We start from the raw sequence: 22762 nt of genomic DNA on the forward strand, positions 1-22762 counted from the left end.
CCACCTCCAAAGTCTTAATAATAATAATAATAATAGTATTTGTTAAGCGCTTACTATATGCTGAGCATTGTTCTAAGCATTGGGGTAGATACAAGTTAATCAGGTTGGACACAGTCACTGTCCCAAATGGGGCTTACACTCTTATCCCATTTTACACATGAGGTAACTGAGGCACCGAGAAGTTAAGTGACTTGCCCAAGGTCACATGGCAGACATACGGTAGAGCTAGGATTAGAACCCAGAACCTTCTGACTCCCAGGACCGTGCTCTATCCACGAAGCCATGCTGCTTAAGGTCACATGTCCTCCAAGCGGCCTTCTCTAAGCCCTCATTTCCAAGAGCCCGGGCTTTGGAGTCAGAGGTCATGGGTTCAAATCCCGGCTCCACCAACTGTCAGCTGTGTGACTTTGGGCAGGTCACTTAACTTCTCTGGGCCTCAGTTCCCTCATCTGTAAAATGGGGATTAAAACTGTGAGCCTCCCGTGGGACAACTTGATCACCTTGTAACCTCCCCAGTGCTTAGAACAGTGCTTTGCACATAGTAAGCGCTTAACAAACACCATCATCATCATCACCATTGGATTTGTTCCCTAAAAGCACTTGATATTCACCCTACCTTCAGCTCCACAGCATTTGTGTACATATCCGTATCAATCGATCAATGGTATTTATTGAGCGCTTACTGTATGTGGAACACTGTACTAAGCATTTGGGAGAGTAAAAAATGATAGTGTTGGCAGAGAAGTTCCCTGCCCACAAGAAACTTATATCCACAAGGAGAAGCAACATGGCCTAGTGGATAGACCACAGACCTGGGAGCCAGAAGGACATGAATTCTAATCATTAATTCATTCATTCATTCAATCGTATTTATTGAGTGCTTACTGTGTGCAGAGCACTGTAATAAACTCTTGGAAAGTACAATTCAGCAATAGAAACAATCCCTGTCCACAACGGGCTTACAGTCTAGAAGGGGGGAGACAGACATCAAAACCAGTAAACAGGCATCAATAAAAATAAATAGAATTATAGATATATACATAAGTGCTGTAGAGTGACTGGGGAAGAGCAAAGGGAGCGAGTCAAGGTGATGCGAAAGGGAGGGGGAGCTGAGGAAAAGAGGGGCTTAGTCTGGGAAGGCCTCTTGGAGGAGGTGAGCCTTCAGTAGGGCTTTGAAGCGGGGAAGAGGGATTGTCTGGAGGATTTGAGGAGGGAGGGCATTCCAGGCCAGAGGTAGGACGTGGGCTGGGGTTTGACGGCGGAACAGGCAGATGGAGGCCCAGTGAGAAGGTAAGCACCAGAGAAACGGCATTTGCAGACTAGGATGTAGAAGGAGAGAAGGGAGGTGAGGTAAGAAGGGGCAAGGTGACGGAGAGCTTTGAAGCCAATAGTGAGAAGTTTTTGTTTAATCCCAGATCTGGCACTTGTCTGCTATGTGACCTTGGGCAAGTCACTTCACTTCTCTGGGCCTCAGTTACCTCATCTCCAACTCAATTTGCTTGTATCTACCCCAGTGCTTAGTAAAGTGCCTGGCACATAGTGCTTAACAAATAGCATCATTATTATTAAAATGGGAATTAAGATTGAGCCCAATATGGGATAGGAACTGTGTCCAACCAGGTTTCCTTGTATCCTCCTAGTGCTTAGTACAATGTCTGACACACAGTAAGCACTTAACAAATACCACTATTATTATTATTATTATCATCATCATCATCATCATCATCATCATTATCTCCTGCTCTAGATTGTAAATTCCTAATGGGCAGGTAACAGGTCTACTGATTCTGTTGCATTGTACTCTCTTGAGTGTTTAGTCCAGTTCTCTGCACACAGTAAGCTCCCAGTAAATACCACTGATTGATTGATTGGTTGACCCCTACCCCAGGAAAGATTTCAGCTTCTTTTTCTTTCTCTCCTCTCAGGTCTCCAGCCCAATCTCCTCTCCTTTTCTCAGCAGCCAAGCAGCCTCCTTCTTCCACAGACTGGGCCTGGCCTGGGATCCCAGGTAAACAGCAACCTTCCTGCTTCCTGCAAGAAGTGCAAGGGCCATCCCATCCAGGACAAGGGGGAGCAACAAGGGCAGGGGGAAACTGAGGCAGGGACAGGGGAAATGATTTTGTCCTGATTCATTCATTCAATCATATTTATTGGATGCTTACTATGTGCTGAGCACTGTACTAAGCTCTTGGGAGAGTACAGTGCAACAATAAACAGACACATTCCCTGCCCACAACGACCTTACAGTCTAGATGGCGGGGAGATAGACATTAATACAAATAAATAAACTACAGATATGTACATAAGTGCTGTGGGGCTGGGATGGGGGAAGAACAAAGGGAGCAAGTCAGGGCGACGCAGAAGGGAGTGGGAGAAGAGGAAAGGAGGGGCTTAGTTTGGGAAGGGCTCTTGGAGGAGATGCACCCTCAATAAAGCATTGAAGGTGGGGAAAGAATTGTCTGTCGGACTTGAGGAGGGAGGGTGTACCAGGCCAGAGGCAGGATGTCGGTTATGGGTTGGGATAGGCGAGATAGATGAGATAGAGCCACGTTGAGAAGGTTGGTATTAGAGAAGCAAACCCTGATCTGGGGGTGGAGTCTGGCCAGGATACCAGGAGACCTGACTCCCAGCCAAGAGTTTTCCCCTGATCTAATCAGCCAGCCAGTCATATTTATTGAGCACTTACCTGTGTGCAGAACACTGTACTAAGTGTTTGGGAGAATACACTATAACAATATAACAGACACAGTCCCAGCCCACAACAAACTTACAGTCTACCACCCACCACCGGGGGAATGTCTGGAATTTATCCCAGCTGAGCCCCAGATTTGTAGGCCAGGCTGGCCTGGTCACCCAAACTGTCTCTTGGCCATGTAGAGGGTGAGCTGAGAGACCATCAGTGGCCTTCCCTTAAAATAACCCGGGCGTCCAGACCCCCTTCCTGTCCCAATAAGTAGATATTTTTATGCAAGTGAGTGGGACGGTCAGACCAGGGAACCCCCACAGGGACAATCTGCACCTGGACAAAGGGACAGGATGATCCTTGTACTCTCCCAAATGCTTAGTACAGTGCTCTGTCCACAGTAAGCACTCAGTAAATATTACTGATTGACTGAAAGGGTGAAATAGGTCTTCCCTGCTCCTTCAGGTCCCCCCAAAGCTGGCTAGGGAGGATGGAGGCCAGGAATATCTGGGAATGGGGGACAGTGCTTCCTGGTGATCAGTGCCAAGTGGGGCTTTGGGAGTTGAAATTTGGGGAGCACTTTGATGGATCCCAGAATCTCCAGGCTGGGAGACCTTTTGAGAGGTCATCCCGATCATCCCTCTGCATCCAAACAGACCCTCACTTGAGCCTATAAGAATCTCTTTTGTTTCTGAACACCCCAGAGAGGCAAAGATCCCACAAGCACCCTCCTGTAGCTGACCCAAATCCCCACTGGTCCTGAGGAAGCCAGTCAGTCAATGATTTGTATTTATTTAGCATTTACTGTGTGCAAAGTGCTGTACTAAGCACATAGGAAAGTGCAGTACAACTTTGTCCAGTGCTGTGCATACAAGTAAGCGCGCAACAAATACAATCGGAAAAAAATGGAATGGTAGACATGATCCCTGCCACAGGGAGCTTATAGTCTATTTTGTGGGTATTGATCCAAATGAGCTCAAGGCTTCCCAGTCCCCACCCACCCAACACCCAGGACAGTTTGAGCACCCCAGTGAAGTTTCCCCCAGGAGTAAGCCACCAAGGCTAATGAGGGAGGGAACCCCTCAGTAGGTTCAGTTGCCCAAAAGTGAATTCCTGGCCATGGACAAAGCCAGCCTGAGTGACCGGCTCCTCTGACTCCCAAATGTTCTCCATGCATTTCCCATCCAGCCACGTAAAGCACAGATCTGAGAGAGAATCAGGACCACAGTCCCTGGCGGGAGGCCTGAGAGGTAGGCAATTCTAGTGGTCATCCCCATAGACAAAAACAGAGCCCAGGGGCCTCAAGACTCAATCTGAACTGTAACCAGGAGGTTAGAGAAGTCACAACATCTTGGAAAGGCCGAGCTTCCTTTGTAGGAAGCCGGGTTGATAGAAAGAGAGACCGGAGGTATTTGTTTTCATTCCTATAATGTATAATTGAGACAATAAATCCCTGACACAAACTGGCTAAAACCAGAAAGGTGTTGGGGCTAGACTAGACTGGATTGCTAAACAGCAAGCTCCTTGTTGGCAGGGATCGTGTCTACCAGTTCTATTGTACTGTACTTTCCCAAGCTCTCAGTACAGTGCTCTGTACACAGTAAGCACTCAGTAAGTACCATTGATTGATTAACTGTCCTCATTAGCTGTTTTTAGTAGGCACAATATAAATCATTTTTATGGGGATGGGGCTCTCTATCCAACCAAAGGATAAACCTTTCAGGGTAAGGGGGTGTTGGCTCCTTGCCAGGGGATCTCGCTGACCTCTGCCCTGGCTTATCCCCACTCTGTACCCAATGGAGTAAAAAAAAACAGGAAGAAATCCAGCCCCTGTTCTCTCACCTCATTTTGGCAAACTGCCAAGCTGTCTTAAACACGCAGTACATCACTCAATCAATGGTATTTATTGAGTGTTTATTCTGCACGGGGCCCTGTACTAAGCACTTGGGAGAGTACAACATAACAGAATTGGCTGCCACATTCCCTGCCCACAACGAGTTTACAGTCTAAAAGTGGAGACAGACATTAATACAAATAAATAAATTATGGATATGGACATAAGTGCTATGGGGTTGAGGGGGAGTGAATAAAGGGTACAAATCTAATTGCAGTACTCTGCACACAGTAAGTGCTCAGTAAATACCATTAATCGGTTGATTGACTGAGGAGGGGTAAACTGAGGCCACACTCCAATTTACTAGTGATTTCTGCAGATAATAATAATAATGGTATTTGTTAAGCACTTACTATGTGTGAAGCACTGTTCTAAGTGCTGGATATGATCCTAATTTCCCCTCTGTGTTCTCTCTGCCTATTACCCCGGCTGGGGGAGACCAGTCACTGAACCCATGTGGTTCCATGTCTGAAGCCTGGACTGTGTCCATCTGGAAATGTGGCCACTTCTGGGGGCGACGGGACACCTATGGGCCTCACGGGCTGTGTAATCCCGAAGCAGCAGGAGTGGCCGGAGGTCTGGGGGTTGTTGTTGTTTTTTTCCATCAGGCTGTGGGGCGCCCCGGACTGCCAGGCTCATCTTTAGACCCCCACCTGGAGGTCCCGCAGCACCTGCCAGGCCCCAAACACATGCCCAGCTCCGTAGGGACAGATGAGCCCAGCGACCTGGAGGAGCTGGAGAAGTTTGCCAAGACGTTCAAACAGAGGCGGATCAAGCTGGGTTTCACTCAGGTGGGGAAGGGAGTGGGAGGGAGAGAAAAACAATCCTCACAGGAGTGGGTGGGGCTGGAGCTGGTAATGTATGTGGGGTGGGGGGGGGGCAGATGGGCATTGGAGGAGGTGGAGAAGGAGGAAATAATTTGAAAGTGATCAGGAAATCAGGAAGCAGGTTCCTGATGTACCAGTTAGCTGGGGTTCTTGATGCTGGCCAAGACTAAGACTAGTGGTTCATTTTTCCAGAGCGAGTGCGGTCCAGTGAAGAGCCTGGGACTGGGAGTCAGAGGACCTGGTTCTAATCCTGGTTCTGGCACTTGTCTGCTGTGTGACCTTGGCTAAGTCACTTAACTTCTCTGGACATCAGTTACTTCATCTGTACAATGGGATTAAGATTGTGAGCCCTATGCGGAAGATGGACTACATCTAACCCGACTATTTTATATCTGCCCCAGGGCTTAGTCCAGTGTCTGGCACATAGCGCTTAACAAATACCATAAAAAAGCACTTAAAAAATCACCATTTTAAAACCCCTCAAAACTGGATTTTTCTGCCAGGAGGGAAATGGTGGGGCTCCCAGGAACTGAGCAATCTCTGGATTTGGCAGCATGGTCCAAGTGGGAAGAGTTTGGGATTTGGAATCAGGAGATCCAGGTTCAAACCCCAACTCTGCCCCTGACCTGCTGTGTGGCCTTTAACAAGTCACTTACCTTCTCTCTGGGCCTGTTTCCTTACCAATAAAATGAGAACAAGTTCCCTGCTCTCCCTGACTCTTAGATTGAAAAACAACATGACCAAGAGAAGCAGCATGGCCTAGAGGATAGAGCACTGGCTTGGGAATCAGAAACACCTGCGTTCTAATCCCAGCTCCACCATTTGTGTGTTGGGTGACCTTGGGCAAGTCATTTAACTTCTCTAGGCCTCAGTTACCTCATCTGCAAAATGGGGATTAAGACTTTGAGCTCCATGTGGGACAGGGACTGTGTCCATCCCAATTTGCCATATCCACTCCAGTGCTTAGTACAGTGCTTGGCACATAGCATACTTGGCACACAACAAATATCATAGTTTTATATTATTATTAATAATGATAATAATAATAACAATAATAATAACCAAATGAATCTGTAAGTGGAGAAAGGGAGTGGATGGGGACAGTTTCAGAGCAGGGAGAGACAGCATCAAAGCTGCTATCTCCTCCACTGAAGAGAGAATAGTAGTAGTAGTAGTAGTCGTCGTCGTAGTAGTAGTAGTAGTAGTAGTAGTAGTAGTAGTAGTAGTAGTGATTAAGCACTTATTGTCTGCAGAGCACTGTAGTAAGTGCTGCAAAAGAATGCACAGGTGGGAATTAGACAAAGTTCCTGGTCCTTAGGGGGCTCGCAAGCTTAAAATAAAAAGAGGGTGAGGGGACTGGAGACAGACACATATGGAGAGATGATGCAAAACACTAAGGCAATATCTAAAGCTCAGTAGGGCACTATGGTTAGAGGAGCAGAATTTCAGGCCCTTCTCAGCTCAGAGTCCACGGTCATAACTGCGGCCACAATAACCACTACAGTAGCAGCCCTCTGGTCTTTCCAAGGGTCTGCGGAGCCACTGGGCTGAGGCTGCCGGGGCAGTGGGACTTGGGTGATGGCGGGGGGAGGGAACAGAGTGAATCCAGGAGGGTTGAGGGGAGAAGCAGGATGCCAGGAGAGGCGAGGGATCCTAGGGGGAGGCTCTCATGATTTTCTCTCCGACTGACTTGGCAGGGGGACGTGGGGCTGGCCATGGGCAAGCTGTACGGCAACGACTTCAGCCAAACCACCATCTCACGCTTTGAAGCCCTCAACCTGAGCTTCAAGAACATGTGCAAGTTGAAGCCATTGCTGGAAAAGTGGCTGAGTGATGCAGGTGGGTGTGCAAGGTGGGGCGAGAGGGGAGGGAGGCTCCAGGAGCCCAAAAGAAGCTCAGTATCTGAGGAGAATCTGGAGCAGCTTGCGAAGACGAGTTTGCGAGTAGGTGGTGGGCGAGGGTTAGAGGAATGGGTTGGGCAGAAGGGAAGGCCTAACCTGGCACCAGTGTTGTCTTTCTGCTCAATAAATGGCTAGGATGTGGCTCAGTGGAAAGAGCCTGGGCTTTGGAGTCAGAACTCATGGGTAAAAATCCTGACTCCACAGATTGTCAACTGTGTGACTTTGGGCAAGTCACTTAACTTCTCTGGGCCTCAGTTCCCTCATCTGTAAAATGGGGATTAAGACTGTGAGCCCCACGTGGGACAACCTGATCATCTTTTATCCCCCCAGCGCTTAGAACAGTGCTTTGCACATAGTAAGCACTTAAATACCATCATTATTATTATTACTGTTATTATTAGTAGGACTCCCTGGGGTGGTTTACATATGTTGTGCATAAATTTACATAGAAAGGGTCAAAGGGCCTTGGCTCCAACTAATTCAGGGTAATCGACTGTCACTAGCTCCTCTCAATCACCCTTCCTGCTGCCCGTGTCCCAGGACCAGCAGGCTAAACCTGGAAGGGCTGAGCCGCCACATCCAGGGATGTGCTCAGAGATGGTTCGCCAGCAGCCTTTGCTACAGGGAGGCAGGGGCCATCGTTGGCCTGGGCTGGAAGGAAGGAAGGTGGGCAGGGCCCTGCTGGAATTGGTTCTACCCACCTTCCATCCTGGCAGCAGCCTGGGGCTGTTGACTGTGGAGAAGCAGCGTGGCCTAATGGTTAGAAAACGGGCCTGGGAGTCAGAAGGACCTAGGTTCTAATCCTGGCTCCACCCTTTGTCTGCTGTGTGATCTTGGGTGAGTCACTTCACTTGTCTATGCCTCAGTTACCTCATCTGTAAATGGGAATTAAGACTGTGAGCCCAATGTGGGGCAGGAATTGTGCCCATCCCAATTACCTCTATCTACCCCAGTGCTTAGTACAGTGCCTGGTACATAGTAAGTGCTTACCAAATACCATTATTATAATTACTATGGACCGCTCCACTGGGCTACCAGGAGCTGTAGGCTGAGTTCAGCCCACTGAGATCCCAGTTAGCCCCATGGCTGCAGCTCTGAGCTTTGGTTTTCCCCGACTCCTCTCCTGCAGAATCCTCTCCTTCGGACTCTGCCGTGAACACCCCCAACTCTTACCCCTCGCTGAGCGAGGTGTTTGGACGGAAGAGAAAGAAGCGAACCAGCATTGAGACCAACATCCGCTTGACCTTGGAGAAGAGATTTCAAGAGGTGAACAATCCCTCGGTCCTGGCCTCCCCCTGAAACCAGCCAATGCCCCCCCTTAGCCCCCTCACACACCTTCCCTTCACCTCCCCATCTATGTTGGTCTGAGGGGGCTACAGATAGAGCCACCTACAGATAGAGCTCAACTCAGTGGTCAGGCTGAATGCGCTGAGATGCCCAGAAATAGTGTGGCCTTGCGGATAGAACCTTGGCCTGGGAGTCAGAAAGTCCTGGGTTCTAATCCTGACCCCGGCACTTGTTTGCTGGGTGACCTTGGGCAAGTCACTTCACTTCTCTGTATTCATTTACCTCATCATAAAATGGGGATTAAGCCCCATGCAAGACGGGGACTGTGTCCAACCTGATTTGCTTGTATCCACCCCAGCGCTTAGTACAGTGCCTTGAACATAGTAAATGCTTAACAAATACCATAATTATTATTAATAATTATTATTATGTTCAAGCACCACAGCATCACGTGTCCCAGGAGATGAGGGTCCAGGAAGCCCCTCTGGTGGTCTCCTTCTCCAGCTGCCCTGAGATGGGGCTGGGGATCCTGGGGCTGGAGTTTCTGGGGCTAGGGCAGGGCTGTATTTCATAGACTCCTCCATCTACCTTTTCACAGCCTTGCCATTGCCCTGTTTCACGTTCAAATCCTCCATACCTAAATATGAAGCATCTCCCCCAGACCGTCCCTTCCACAACCAGATTTCCAGTCAGCCCCGCCACCCCCCTTGGCCTGGCCCTGCCTCTTTCCCACTGCCGGCTCCCACTGGCAAGAGAACAGGGTCCCACCGGTTGATTGGGGTCTCCCTGGATTGGCCGTTCATTGCTCCACCCCAATGCCACAGAACCCCAAGCCGAGCTCTGAGGAGATCACCATGATCGCAGAACAGCTGTCCATGGAGAAGGAGGTGGTGCGCGTTTGGTTCTGCAACCGGCGGCAGAAGGAGAAAAGGATCAACTGCCCCCTTGCCCCGCCTGTGAAATCGCCCGTCTACAGCTCACGGCTGGTGAGTGGCCTCTGGGCCAGCAGCCTGGAGAGCACCAGGCAAGAGGACGGGATCTCCGCCACGTAGGGGAAGGAGATGGGTAGCTTTTTCTGGGGTGGAATGTAACAGCCTCATAGAAATGCAATTCATCTTGGGTCAATTACATGGTTGGCCCATTCGGGCCAGGATTCTGTCACTGACAGGGACACAAGGACATCCTGGACATCCAGCCTCATGGTTCAAGATGGACCATCCAACACCCCTGAATCTCCCCTTTCTATCCCTGCTTTCTTCCCACTGACCCAGCATAAAACATTCAACACCCCTAACTCTTCTCTTTCCATCCCTGCTCTCTCACCAGTGACCCAGCAGAGAACACCCAATGCCCCTAACTCTCCCATCTCCATCCCTGACTCTCCCCACAGTGATCGAGCACGGATCCTGATTTTCCCTTCTCCCTCCATATTCTCTCACAGTTGACCCAGCGTAGAACATCCAATCCACCTGACCTCTTATCTCTCCATCCCTAACTTTCCCTGTAGCAACCCAGTAGGGACCGCTTGTCCAAATCTATCCAAACCCTTCCAGAACCTGCTGATATTTCTGCCTCCCCAGCTTCCTTTGAAAACAGATTCCATAAGCTCACCCCGTGCTGGGTGCAAAAAGGTTTCCTTTTGTTTCCTTGGAAGTTTCTGCCTTCAGGCCTCTGCAGTGGCCTCTTATGGAATTTGATGGACAGCTGTCCTTTGTTTTCCCTGCCACCCATTTCACAACAGGGTAAACTCCTTCTAAGTGCCAGGCCAGACATTTCTAATTGGAAACTGGAAATAAGGAGGTAGTTTGACAGTCAGAGCAACCCCAGTCAGGGAGCCTCAGTTTCCCTATGTGGTCTGGTCTGCCCACTGTTTTCCTTTGAGGCCAGAAAAGCAGTTTTGCCATTTGGGAATCAGAGGCAATTTTCTCTTTGGATGGGAAAATCTTCTCCCATCTGCAGGGGCAGGCCCCAGACTTCTGATCTGCTGTGAGCATGATCCCACGAGTCAAGAGGGGAGGAGGTGGGGGTGCTGGGAAATGCAGCCTGGGAGCTCGGGAAAGCAGATGGGTTGGAGAGAGGTGAAACAGGGAGGCCAAAGGATGACTTCTACCTGGACAAACGTGTCCACCCACTCCCTTCTCGTACTCCCAGCCTGGCCAGGTGATGAGTTCCGATCAGGAAATGGATCCAGATTGCCTTCTGCCAGGGTGGGGGCTTCAGAGCCTGGATCCAGGCAGAACCAGGGGTTGGGTTGCGGAGGCAGTGAGTTCCCCCTGAGAACAGGTAGTCTCCTCTCCCCCATCCCCAGGGAGCATTAGCTCAGGAGGAAAACGAGAGTCTGTCTTCAGCGCATCCAGGGGTGACGAGGCAACAGGGGAGGAGATGTGCCCATGGGCAGGGCTGGCATTCACCCACATGTCTCTGCTGAAACGGGTTGTTGGCGGCTGCTCTCCCTCTGGTTTGGGCCACCGTGCGAGCACCCAGGAGAGAGCTATCTGCGAGCCCAGGCACCATCCAATCCGGCTTCCATCATCACCTCAGCGCAGGGGTGGCGTCTCAAGGTGGCAGACACAGCCAAAGTCAGCCCTTCAAGGAGTCATGTTGGTTAAGACTTCCATCTTAATTGGAGTTAAGACTGCCATCTTGATTGGAGAAGCAGCGTGGCTCAGTGGAAAGAGAATGGGCTTTGGAGTCAGAGGTCATTCATTCATTCATTCAATCGTATTTATTGAGCGCTTACTGTGTGCAGAGCACTGGACTAAGTGCTTGGGAAGTACAAGCTGGCAACATATGGAGACAGTCCCTACCCAACAACGAGCTCACAACCTAGAAGGGGGAGACAGACAACCAAACAAAACATGTGAACAGGTATCAAGTCATCAGAATAAATAGAAGTAAAGCTAGATGCACATCATGGGTTCAAATCCCGGCTCTGCCAATTGTCAGCCGTGTGATTTTAGGCAAGTCACTTAACTTCTCTGGGCCTCAGTTACCTCATCTGTAAAATGGGGATTAAGACTGTGAGCCCCCCGTGGGACAACCTGATCACCTTGTAACCTCTCCAGTGCTTAGAACAGAGCTTTGCACATAGTAAGTGCTTAATAAATGCCATCATTATTATTATTATTATTAAGAGGTTGCTGCTCAGCCAGCCAGGTTGAAGGACCAGCATTGAGGGTCTTTCTGGCCGGGCCAGAGAATATTTGCCTGGAGCTGGGGAGGGACAGAGATCCGGGGCGGGGGGCACTGGGCCCACCACCATGTGGAATGAGGATGTTCAGGGTTCCCCGTTGCCTTTCAGGTCTCTACCTCAGGGTCCCTGGGCCCCCTGACGACCATGCCTGTCCACAGCACAGTGCCCGGAGCAGGTGAGCACCATGGGGCTTTCCAGTTTAGACTTCCCTCTGATGGGGAGACTGGTGAGGCTGGTTCAATACCAGCTGGGGCCTGCCCTCCCATTCTCCCCACTGCCCGCTGAGAATTCTTTCCCCTTCCTCTCCTGCTTCGCCCTTTCCTCCCCTCTCCTTCTCTGTGCCTCGGCACTCTTCCTGCCCCACCTCTGGCTTGGGCGGGGGGGGCCTGGCACTGGTAGAGCCCAGCCAGGGCCGGGTGTGGCCCTCGAGTGGGATGAATCTGGCACCGGTCTTCGAAGCGCGTTGGCACATCTTGGGCTGGAAGAACCCGCTCAGCCGCTCCCTGGGGCCTGGAGGGTGGAGGGCCCCTTCCCAGGAAGCCCCCCAGGGATGGGGCGCTGGCATGAAAGGGGCGGGAGGTGGATAGGTGGGTGTGTGTCCCAGTCGGAGGGAGAGATGACTATGGGCCTGAACTGACCGGCATCAAGGGTCTTTCTGACAAGGCCGGAGAATTGGAGCTGTGGAAAGGTGAGGGGAGATGGGGAGATGCAGTGAGGAGGGTCTCAGGGTTGACCACGAGGATTTCATCCTTGGTCTTTTCTCTCCTCATCTGTAGTCACCTCATCCTGTTCCCCGGGGAATGACAGCAGACCCTCGTCTCCCTGCTCTGGACTCCATGCCAGCAATCCCAGTGCATCCCAGAATAACTCCAAAGCAGCAGTCAATTCCTCCAGTTTTAACTCCTCTGGGTAAGGCGGGGGAGCCAGTCAGGAAGGATATCTCAGGGGATCGAGGCAAGGAGAGGCCGGGATGATTCTGGGGGAGCTGGGGGAGCCAGTTCTGGAGGGAGTATGGGGAGAGATGTCTGTGGTCACAGGAGGGTGGACAGGGTTGACCCAAGCCCACGGAAAAAAATCTAGGGCGAAGGAACAAGGGCAGATGCTGAATCTAAAGGACAGAGGTTCCAGCCGCAGGCGGACATCCATCCCTACTCGCCACCTGGGAATTGCCCAATGTTCCTGTGGGGAAGGGACAGGTCACCCGCTGGTCTGCGGAGAGCAGTTCACTACAAGTCAGAAACTAAGTGCTTCCCGGAGGACATTTAGAATTAGTCCTGAAGAGAGGACCCAAGGATGACACAGAGTTTGGAGTGCCGCTTCCTGGGAAAACGGAAAATCAATCTAATTAATCAATCAACAAATTCATCAGTGTTTTTTTTTTGAGCGCCTGAGTGCAGATTACTGTACTAAGCACTTGGGGAAGCACAACAGAAGCACAACAGGCATTCCCTGCCTCAAGGAGCTTTGAATCTATTGGGGGAGTCAGATGAAAGTTGGGGCAGGAGAAAGAATGAAGACAGAGCAAGAAGCAGTTCAGATGTATCAGGAAGAAATACCTGAATGTGTGGGACAGGGACTGGCTTCAATTCTTACCTGTGTATTCTTTCCCGAAGTTTAATTTGTTGTTCTGCATACAGAAATCAATCAATCAGTTTTATTTACTGACCACTTACTCTATGAAGAGCACTGTACTAAATACTTGAGAAAGTACCATAAAATAGAGTTTGTCGGTGTGATCCCTGCCCGTAAGAAGCTTACAGACTACAGTCTATCGTTTAATAAATACTATCACTATTACCACTAAAAATAAATCTGCCTAAGTACATGAGTCCTGAGGCTAAGAATAAGATACATCAGTGTTTGGAGTGGCTGTTGGGTGGACATAATTAGGGATGAACCAGGGAAGACTGGAGGAGCAGTGTAGCTTAGTGGAAAGAGCACAGGCCTGATAGAGGATCTTGGTTCTAAATCTGGCTCTTCCAGGTTTACTTTGACCTTGAGCAAGTCACTTAACTTCTCTGCATCTCAGTTACCTCAATGGTAAAATGGGGGTTAAGAGTGTGAGCCCCACGTGGGACATGGGATTAGCTTGTATCTACACTAGCACTGCAGGCACTTAGTAACTGCTTTAAAAAAAAAAAAAGCTAGGCAAATCATTTAATTTCTCTGTGTTTGTTACCTCACCTGTAAAATGGGGATTGACTGTGAGCCCTTTGTGGGACAGAGACTCTGTCCAACCTGATTATCCTATAGCTGCTCCAGTGCTTAGTACAGTGCTTGGCACATAGTGCTTAATAAATATTATTTAAAAACCAACAAAATACAATAATAGTAATGAAAGAGGAGGAGGGGAAAGATAAATAATAAAATATGATAAAGATAAGTAATTAATTAAGTAATTAAGATAAGTAATAAAAGAGGGAGGAGGGGTTTGGCAGATAAGGGAGATTCTCTCAATCAGTTCTTTCCCCACCACCTGGGTGCCAAAGATTTCTAGGACCTTCGGATCCTAGAAATGCCCCAGGTTGGAAATCACACCTACCCCAAGTGGTTTGAAAACCAGGAGAACATGGGGCCAGAGACACGGATTCAGTTGAACTCTGCACTGTGGGTCCCACAGAAACTCTCCCCAGGGCCTCTTCCAGCATTGTGCAGAGTGACAAGGCAGCGGGCAGTATGGCCCAGTGGAAAGAACATGGGGCAAGGCATCAGAGGATCTGGGTTCTAATCCCAGCTCCACTACTTGCCAGCTATGTAATCTTGTACATGTCACTTCACTTCTCTGGGCCTCAGTTTCCTCTTCTGTAAAATGGGGATCCAATACCTGGTCTCCTTCTTACTTAGTTGTATTTATTGAGCACTTACTGTGTGCAGAGAACTGTACAAAGCGCTTGAGAGAGTACGAAATACCAATACAACAGAAACATTCCTTGCCCACAATAAGTTTACAGTCTAGAGGGGGAGACAGACATTAATATAAATAAATGTTAGAGATATGTACATCAGTGCTGTGAAGCTGGGAGTGGGGGATGAATAAAGGGAGCAAGTCAGAGTGACGCAGAAGGCAGAGTGAGAAGACTGTGAGCCCCATGTGGGTCAGGGACTGTGTCCAGACTTGATTATCTTGTATCTCCCTCAGTGCCCGGTACAGTGTTTGGCATATAGTGAGTGCTTAACAAATGCCATTATTATGTTAATCTCTCAGGCTGGTGGTGGAACAGCTATGCTCTTAGTTTCCACCCAAAAGGAAGCTAGACAGCTGTTTGTGTTTCTCTGTTTTTGTCAGATCCTGGTACAGATGGAATCACCCCACCTACCTCCATTAAGGCCTAAAGAAATCTGCCATCCCGCCTCTTGGCCCCCACCCTGTCGACACACCTATGGGAGGCTTTGCCTCCTGGTTACGGAGCCTCCTTCTCCCAGATGTCTGGAGGAGCAGTCACTAGAATCACCCAAGTCTTGCCTTCAGAGACTCAAAAGAAGATGGAACGAAGGCCTGACTCAATGAGCTTGAAAAGTCTAACCCCTCCTGTGAAATCACCAGCCGAAGGAAGCTTCCTCCCTGAACCCCGACCTTCCGGCTCCGAACACCTCCTACCCGGCCCCCCTTTCCACTTCCCCGTACCACGTCCTTTGAAGGTTTTTCCGGAGAAGGGTCTTGCCCAGGCTGCCTCCTGGAGGCGCTGATTTGAACTTTGAACTGAGCCGAGGTCACCAAATTCATTTCAGCAGAGACTTGTGTCTCAATTTGAAACTGGTGCACTCCCCCGCCCCAAACCAGCTGATATCCAGTCCCCTGGACTTACCCCACCCGACACAGTTTGGGGTGTGAATCGCACTTCTCCCTAATTATGAGCCCTGCTCCTTGGGAAACCTTGGTCCGCCTCAATCAGATCCACCCTGTCCCTTTCTCTCCAACCCACAGACACTGAGCAAGCTTCCGCATCACCATTTCCCCTGTGGCCTGGGAAAAGACTTTCCTTCAATCTCCATCACTCTGCCTCCATGGCTTTCTTTCTCTCATGGCTTCAGAAGACTTCCAATGTAACACATGTTCATCGTCAAACAATCAATGAATAAATGATATTTATTGAGTCCTTACTGTGTGCAGAGCACTGTTCTAAGCACTTGGGAGAGTATAATACCACAGTGTTGATGGACACATTCCCTTCCGCAAGGAGCTTTCAAACTATAGGGGGAGACAGACATTAATCAGCCCCATGGAGCTGTGGGGGACAAAACTGCCGCTCCCCTTATGGCTGTTGGGGTGGGGCCCCATCCTCACTGACCCCATATCTCTGACCAAACCCCCGAGATTCCAAGGGGTACTGGCAAGCTCCCCGGGTTAGATCTCTCTGACTAGATGGCTTCCCTGCAGCCCACCCCGGCCCCAAGCTTCCTTTCTGCCCCCGCTTCCAAAATGCACATCTGGCTCCCTCTGGCACCTACTCACTAGTGCTGGTGAGACTAATAATAATAATAATGATAATTATGGTATTTTGTACGACTTGCTGTGTGTCAGGAACTTTTCAGCGCTTAGTACAGTGACTGGCACCTAGTAAGCGCTTAACAAATATGATAATTATTACTTAGCGCTGGGATTGATACAAGCAAATTGGGTTGGACACAGTCCCTTGTCCCACGTGAGGCTCACAGTCTTGATCCCCATTTTACAGATGAGATAGCTGAGGCACAGAGGAGGTAAGGGACTCACCCAAGGTCACACAGCAGGCAAGTGGGGGAACTGGGATTAGAACCCATGACCTTCTGACTCCTAGGCCCATTTTTGGTCCACTGTGCCATGCTGCTTCTCTGCTATCTATAAATAGCCCTGCCCCTACTATCGCCCTCATGCTCTTCTCTCTTTAATGAGAAGGTTTTCCAACAACGTGTGGAACTCAGGTATGAATTCTGAAGACTTTTATGTACTGTTTTAACATCTTTAAGAAAAAAAAGGAAAAGGTGAAAAAAGATACCCAAGTGTGAAATAGTCTTCTGGCTTTCCCGTGAGAGAAGATACTCGGTAACTTCTGCAACAGGTTCTGAGAGGATGGCTTGAAAGTGGGACTCGGGCATAGAAGCTGGTGCTGTTTCTGGGTCCCAAAGCCTGGGGAAGGCCCATCCCACTCAAGGAGGACTCTTTTTAAGGCAGGAAAAAAAGTAAATCGGTTGTGGGGTGGCAGAATGGGCCTGGGAATCCTTGTGGCAGGAATCTTGGATACGGAACGAGTATCAATGCTCCTGTCGGCCCATAATAATAATTATAGCTGTGGTATTAAGTGCTTACTATGTGAGAAGCAGCGTGGCTCAGTGGAAAGAACCTGGGCTTTGGAGTCAGAGGTCATGGGTTCAAATCCTGGCTCCACCAATTGTCAGCTGTGTGACTTTGGGCAAGTCACTTAACTTCTCTGGGCCTCAGTTACCTCATCTGTAAAATGGGGATTAAGACTCTGAACCCCCGTGGGACAACCTGATCACCTTGTAACCTCCCCAGCACTTAGAACAGTGCTTTGCACATAGTAAGTGCTTAATAAATGCCATTATTATTATTATTATTATTCTGTGCCAAGCACTGTGGTAGATACGAGATCATCAGTTCCCACATGGGGCTCACAGTCTAAGTGGGAAGGAGAACAGGTATTGAATTCTCATTTTGAAGATGAGGGACCTGAGGTACAGAGAAGTAAAGTGACTTGCCCGAGGTCATACAGCAGACAAGTTGGTAGATCTGGGATAATAGAACCCAGGACCTCTGATTCCCAGGCTCGTGCTCTTTCCACTAGGTTACACTGCTTCTCTGCCCATACATGCATAAGAATGGATGTGCCCTGCACACGGTAAGTGCTCAGTAAATACGATCGAATGAATGAAGCTCACCCTAACACCCTGCCTGCTTCAAACACCGGCACGGGCACTTCAGCTGGCAATCCTGGCTATGCTGACACTTCTGGCTGAAGTCACGGAATTCGGAATTGTAATCCCATGGTTGCTTCTTACCACATCCCCCTCTCCAAGTCTCCTGCTACCCTTCACAAATTATTTGGCTTTTACCCAACTCTATTTGTTTTTTATTTATGAAAGAAATAAAAAGACACACGACTCACTGGTTCAGCCTCTGGTTCAATCTCAGAGGGAGGAAGAGGCCAGGAGAGATGAACTCTGACCCAGTTGATCCAGACCGAAGGCAACCTTGAACCGTAAGGAGATGAGAAAATATAGGGGGTGTGGAGCTGGGTGCAGAATCAGGACCAAAACCAATGGCCAGGGCTGCCCATTCCTGGGTGGTTAGTTTATCCACTCCTTCTCAATTGCTTGGGGCACATTGGGCACAAGGGTTGGCATGGCTTAGGTCTTTCTGCTATCATAGATTAGGGTAGCCCCACCTCCTGCACCTCCCCCTTGGCTAATAATGTTAATATTCGTGAAGTGCTGACTATGTACTATGAGAAGCAGCGTGGCTCAATGGAAAGAGCACAGGCTTGGGAGTCAGAGGTCATGGGTTCAAATCCCAGCTCTGCCAATTGTCAGCTGTGTGACCTTGGGCAAGTCACTTAACTTCTCTGTGCCTCAGTTACCTCATCTGTAAAGTGGGGATTAAGACTGTGAGCCCCACATGGGACTACCTGATCACCTTGTATTCTCCCCAGCACTTAGAACAGTGCTTTGCACATAGTAAACGCTTAACAAATACCATCATCATCATTACTAAGTGGATACAAGCAAACTGAGTTGGACACAGTCTGTCCTATGTGGGGTTCACAGTCTCAATCCCCACTTTACAAATAAGGAAACTGAGGCACAGAGAAGCAAAGTGACTTGCCCAAGGTCACCCAGAAGTTAAGTGGTGGAGTCAGGATTAGAACCAATGTCCTCCTGACTCCCAGCCCTGTGTTCGATCTACTACGCCTTGCTGCTTCTCCAATCACCCTCACATTCCGCTGCTTTTCCTTGCTGCCAATAAGCAGTGGCACCTGCAGATGGTTTGTAATTAGTACCACGCTCAGCACACAGTTAGGTATCCAGCGCAGTGCTCCACACAGTTCTTGTCCTGTCTGTCAGGTCGTCTCCGACCCAGAGCAACGTCATGGACACGTCTCTCCCGGAACCCCCCACCTCCATCTGCCATCGTTCTGGAAGTGGTAGGGTGCAGGAGCCTGGCTTCCTTGGGGTTTCCAGCATTCCTTCAGGTCTTGGGTGTCTATGTTGGCGTGCGTGCCAATGTGTGTATGGGTGCCACTGGGTTTGCACGCCACCCATTGTGCATGCACATGCGTGCCCTTCCACGGGCAGCGAGCATACGCGTAGGCGGTCCCGCTTGTCAGAAATCCAGCAGCGCCATCAGCGGGACGTGGGGTTTAAGTTCAGGCCTGCAGCCACCGTTGGTAACCGGTGGCAGTGCCAGGCACTGAACCAGAGAGCCAATACTGGGAAGGAGGGGGAGGAGGAGGGGGAAGAAGAGGGGGAGGATAAAGAAGAGCAGGAGAGCAGGAGCAGGACAATGGAGGAAAGTGATCCTTTGCCACTTTGGTTCTGTTTAACATTTTTTTAATGGTATTTGTTATCCAATACCATTATTTTTAATATTATTATTACTACTAATTGCTTACTATGTGGCATGCACTGTTAATGATGATGGTATTTGTTAATCTCTATGTGCCATGACTGTATTAAGTGCTGGGGTGGGTACAGGCAAATCGAGTTGGATACAGTCCCTCTCCCCTTGGGGCTCACAGTCTCAAATCCCCTTTTACAGATAACTGAGGTACAGAGAAGTGAAGTGCTTGCCCAAGGGCACACAGCAGACATGTGGCAGAGCTGGGATTAGAACCTATGACCTTCTGACTCCAAGACCTGTGCTCTATTCACCATGCCATGCTGCCTCTAAGCACTGGGGTAGGTATAATAATAATAATAATAATTGCATTTGTTAAGCGCTTACTTTGTGCAAAGCACTGTTCTAAGTGCTGGGGAGAATACAAGGTGATCAGGTAGTCCCGCGGGGGGCTCACAGTCTTAATCCCCATTTTACAGATGAGGTAACTGAGGCACGGAGAAGTTAAATGACTTGCCCGAAGTCACACAGCTGACAATTGGCAGAGCCGGAATTTGAACCCGTGACCTCTGACTCCAAATCAATCAATCGTATTTATGCTCCTTCCACTGAGCCACACTGCTTCTCTAATGAGTTTATAGGGTTGGACACATTCCCTGTCCCACATGGGGCTCACAGTCTAAATAGCAGGAGGTAGGACTTAATTTCCCTTTTAAAGTTGAGAAAACTGAGGCCCAGAAAAGTGAAGTGACTTGGCCAAGGTCGCACAACAAGAAATAGACAGAGGTGGGATTAGAATTCAGGTCCTCTGATTCCCAGACCTGTGCTCTTTCCACCAGGCCACACTGTTTTGTGCATTTAAGTGGCCTGAGCATGGACTGGGTTGGGGAAGGTGGCCTCTCCTTGGGTCCTGGGGGTTACTGCCCATGGGGAATGCCATCTTCCCCACCATGGGGTTGTCTACCCTCCATCCTAGATGAGTTTCAGCTTCCGGGGAATGCTCAATAAATACGATTGAATGAATGAATCCAGCAAGTTCCCTTAGGGTTGACTGAGTTCTCCTAAGAATGGAAAGTGTTGACCCCAATTTGCTTACAACATGTATCAGTCACTGGTATTTAATGTGCGCTGTGTGCAGAGACAGCACTGTACTAAGTGCTTGGGAGAGCATAATGGAGTGCAAAGACCTCCATCCTGGGTCAGCTTTGGGTCCCAGTTTGGTGGTCGCTGGGCCGCTTAATAAATAATAATAGCATTTATAAAATGCTTACTATGTGCCAGGCACTGTTCTAAGATCTGGGGTAGGTAATAATGATGGCATTTATTAAGCACTTACTATGTGCAAAGCACTGTTCTAAGCACTGGATAATGGTATTTGTTAAGCACTTATTATGTGCAAAGTACTGTTCAAAGTGCTGGTGTAGATATAAGGTAATCAGGTTGTCCCACATGGGGCTCACTGTCTTAATCCCCACTTTACAGATGAGGAAACTGAGGCATAGAGAAGTTAAGTGGCTTGCCTAAGGTCACACAGCAGACAAGTGGCGGAGCCGAGATTAGAACCCACATCCTCTGACTCCCAAGCCGGTGCTCTTTCCACTAAGCCACGCTGCTTCTCAGATACATGTTAATCCGGTTGGATATAGTCCCTATTCCACATAGGGCTTCCAGTCTTAATCCCCATTTTACAGCTGAGGGAACTGAGGCCCAGAGAAGTGAAGTGACTTGCCCAGGGTCACACAGCAGACAAGTGGTGGAGCTGGAATTAGAACCTAGGACCTTCTGACTCCCAGGCTCCAGGCTCTTATCCACTAGACCACACTGCTTCTTTAAGTACTTGATAATCAGCCCACAGCACTTAGAGAAGCAGCATGGCTCAGTGGAAAGAGCACGGGCTTTGGAGTCAGAGGTCATGGGTTCAAGTCCTGGCTCCGCTAACAGTCAGCTGTGTGATGTTGGGCAAGTCACTTCACTTCTCTGGGCCTCAGTTCCCTCATCTGTAAAATGGGGATTAAGCCTGTGAGCCCCCCCCATGGGACAACCTGATCACCTTGCAACCTTCTCAGCGCTTAGAACAGTGCTTTGCACATAGTAAGTGCTTAATAAATGCCATTATTATTATGTACAAATGCTTAATTTATTTTAATGTCTCCCACTTTAGACTGCAAGCTCCTTGTGGGCAGGGAATGCTATCTACCCACTCCGGTGTACCTAGTGCTTAATTCAGTGCTCTGCACATAGTAAGTGCTCAATAAATACCACCGATTGTTGGTAGATTAATGATTGAAAAAAAAGAAGCCCCCGAGCCCATTGCTCGCTGCTGCCTGGGCATTGCTTTCCGGCTTGCCAGGCCTGGTTTCTGCCAGGCAGGTGGGTGAGACAGGAGATGGCACTGGAGGCCATGGGTGCCCAGGGGAAAGCACCCCATGGGCGGCAGGGAGGGGTTTGACTGTCTGGACCTTGAGCCCGCTTTCTAGACTGTGAGCCCGCTGTTGGGTAGGAACCGTCTCTATATGTTGCCAACTTGTACTTCCCAAGCGCTTAGTACAGTGCTCTGCACACAGTAGGCACTCAATAAATCATCATCATCAATCGTATTTATTGAGCGCTTACTGTGTGCAGAGCACTGTACTAAGCGCTTGGGAAGTACAAATTGGCAACATATAGAGACAGTCCCTACCCAACAGTGGGCTCACAGTCTAAAAGGGGGAGACAAAACCAAACATACTAACAAAATAAAATAAATAGATATGTACAAGTAAAATACATAAATAAATAGAGTAATAAATATGTACAAATATATATACATGTACACAGGTGCTGTGGGGAAGGGAAGGAGGTAAGATGGGGGGATGGAGAGGGGGACGAGGGGGAGAGGAAGGAAGGGGCTCAGTCTGGGAAGGCCTCCTGGAGGAGGTGAGCTCTCAGTAGGACCTTAAATACAATTGAATGAATGAATGAATGAATAACTTGTGGGCAGGGATTGTCACTCTTTATTGTTGTGGTGTACTCTCCCAAGTGCTTAGTACAGTGCTCTGCCCACAGTAAGTGGATAGAGCACTGACCTCGGAGTCAGAAGGTCATGGGTCATAATCCCGGCTCTGTCACTTGCCTGCTGTGTGACCCTGGGCAAGTCACTTCACTTCTTGATGTCTGTCTACTTGTTTTGTTTTGTTTTCTTTCTCCCCCCACCTTTTTTTAATGGCATTTATTAAGTGCTTACTATGTGCAAAGCACTGTTCTAAGCGCTGGGGAGGTTACAAGGTGATCAGGTTGTCCCCCGTGGGGCTCATAGTCTTAATCCCCATTTTACAGATGAGGTAACTGAGGCCCAGAGAAGTTAAGTGACTTGCCCAAAGTCACACAGCTGACAGTTGGCGGAGCTGTGAGCCTGTTGTTGGGTAGGGATTGTCTCTGTTGTCGAA

At 49.2% G+C, this 22762-nt stretch overlaps 1 protein-coding gene across 1 annotated transcript in view; it reads left to right on the forward strand.

Annotated features, from left to right (window-relative positions):
• POU2F3 (POU class 2 homeobox 3) overlaps positions 1–15828 on the forward strand; it is a 74856-nt gene extending 59028 nt beyond the window's left edge. The window contains exons 6-13 of the mRNA XM_038754423.1: positions 1926–2008; positions 5186–5368; positions 7102–7243; positions 8435–8571; positions 9417–9578; positions 11894–11960; positions 12562–12694; positions 15072–15828. Coding sequence (XP_038610351.1) covers positions 1926–2008; positions 5186–5368; positions 7102–7243; positions 8435–8571; positions 9417–9578; positions 11894–11960; positions 12562–12694; positions 15072–15111 — 947 coding nt within the window. The 3' untranslated portion in view covers positions 15112–15828. The remainder of the gene's footprint in view (positions 1–1925; positions 2009–5185; positions 5369–7101; positions 7244–8434; positions 8572–9416; positions 9579–11893; positions 11961–12561; positions 12695–15071) is intronic.
• The last annotated feature ends 6934 nt before the right edge of the window (positions 15829–22762 follow it).

The sequence above is a fragment of the Tachyglossus aculeatus genome, chromosome 11 (genome assembly GCF_015852505.1).
Source record: "Tachyglossus aculeatus isolate mTacAcu1 chromosome 11, mTacAcu1.pri, whole genome shotgun sequence".
NCBI classification, from domain to species: Eukaryota; Metazoa; Chordata; class Mammalia; order Monotremata; family Tachyglossidae; genus Tachyglossus; species Tachyglossus aculeatus.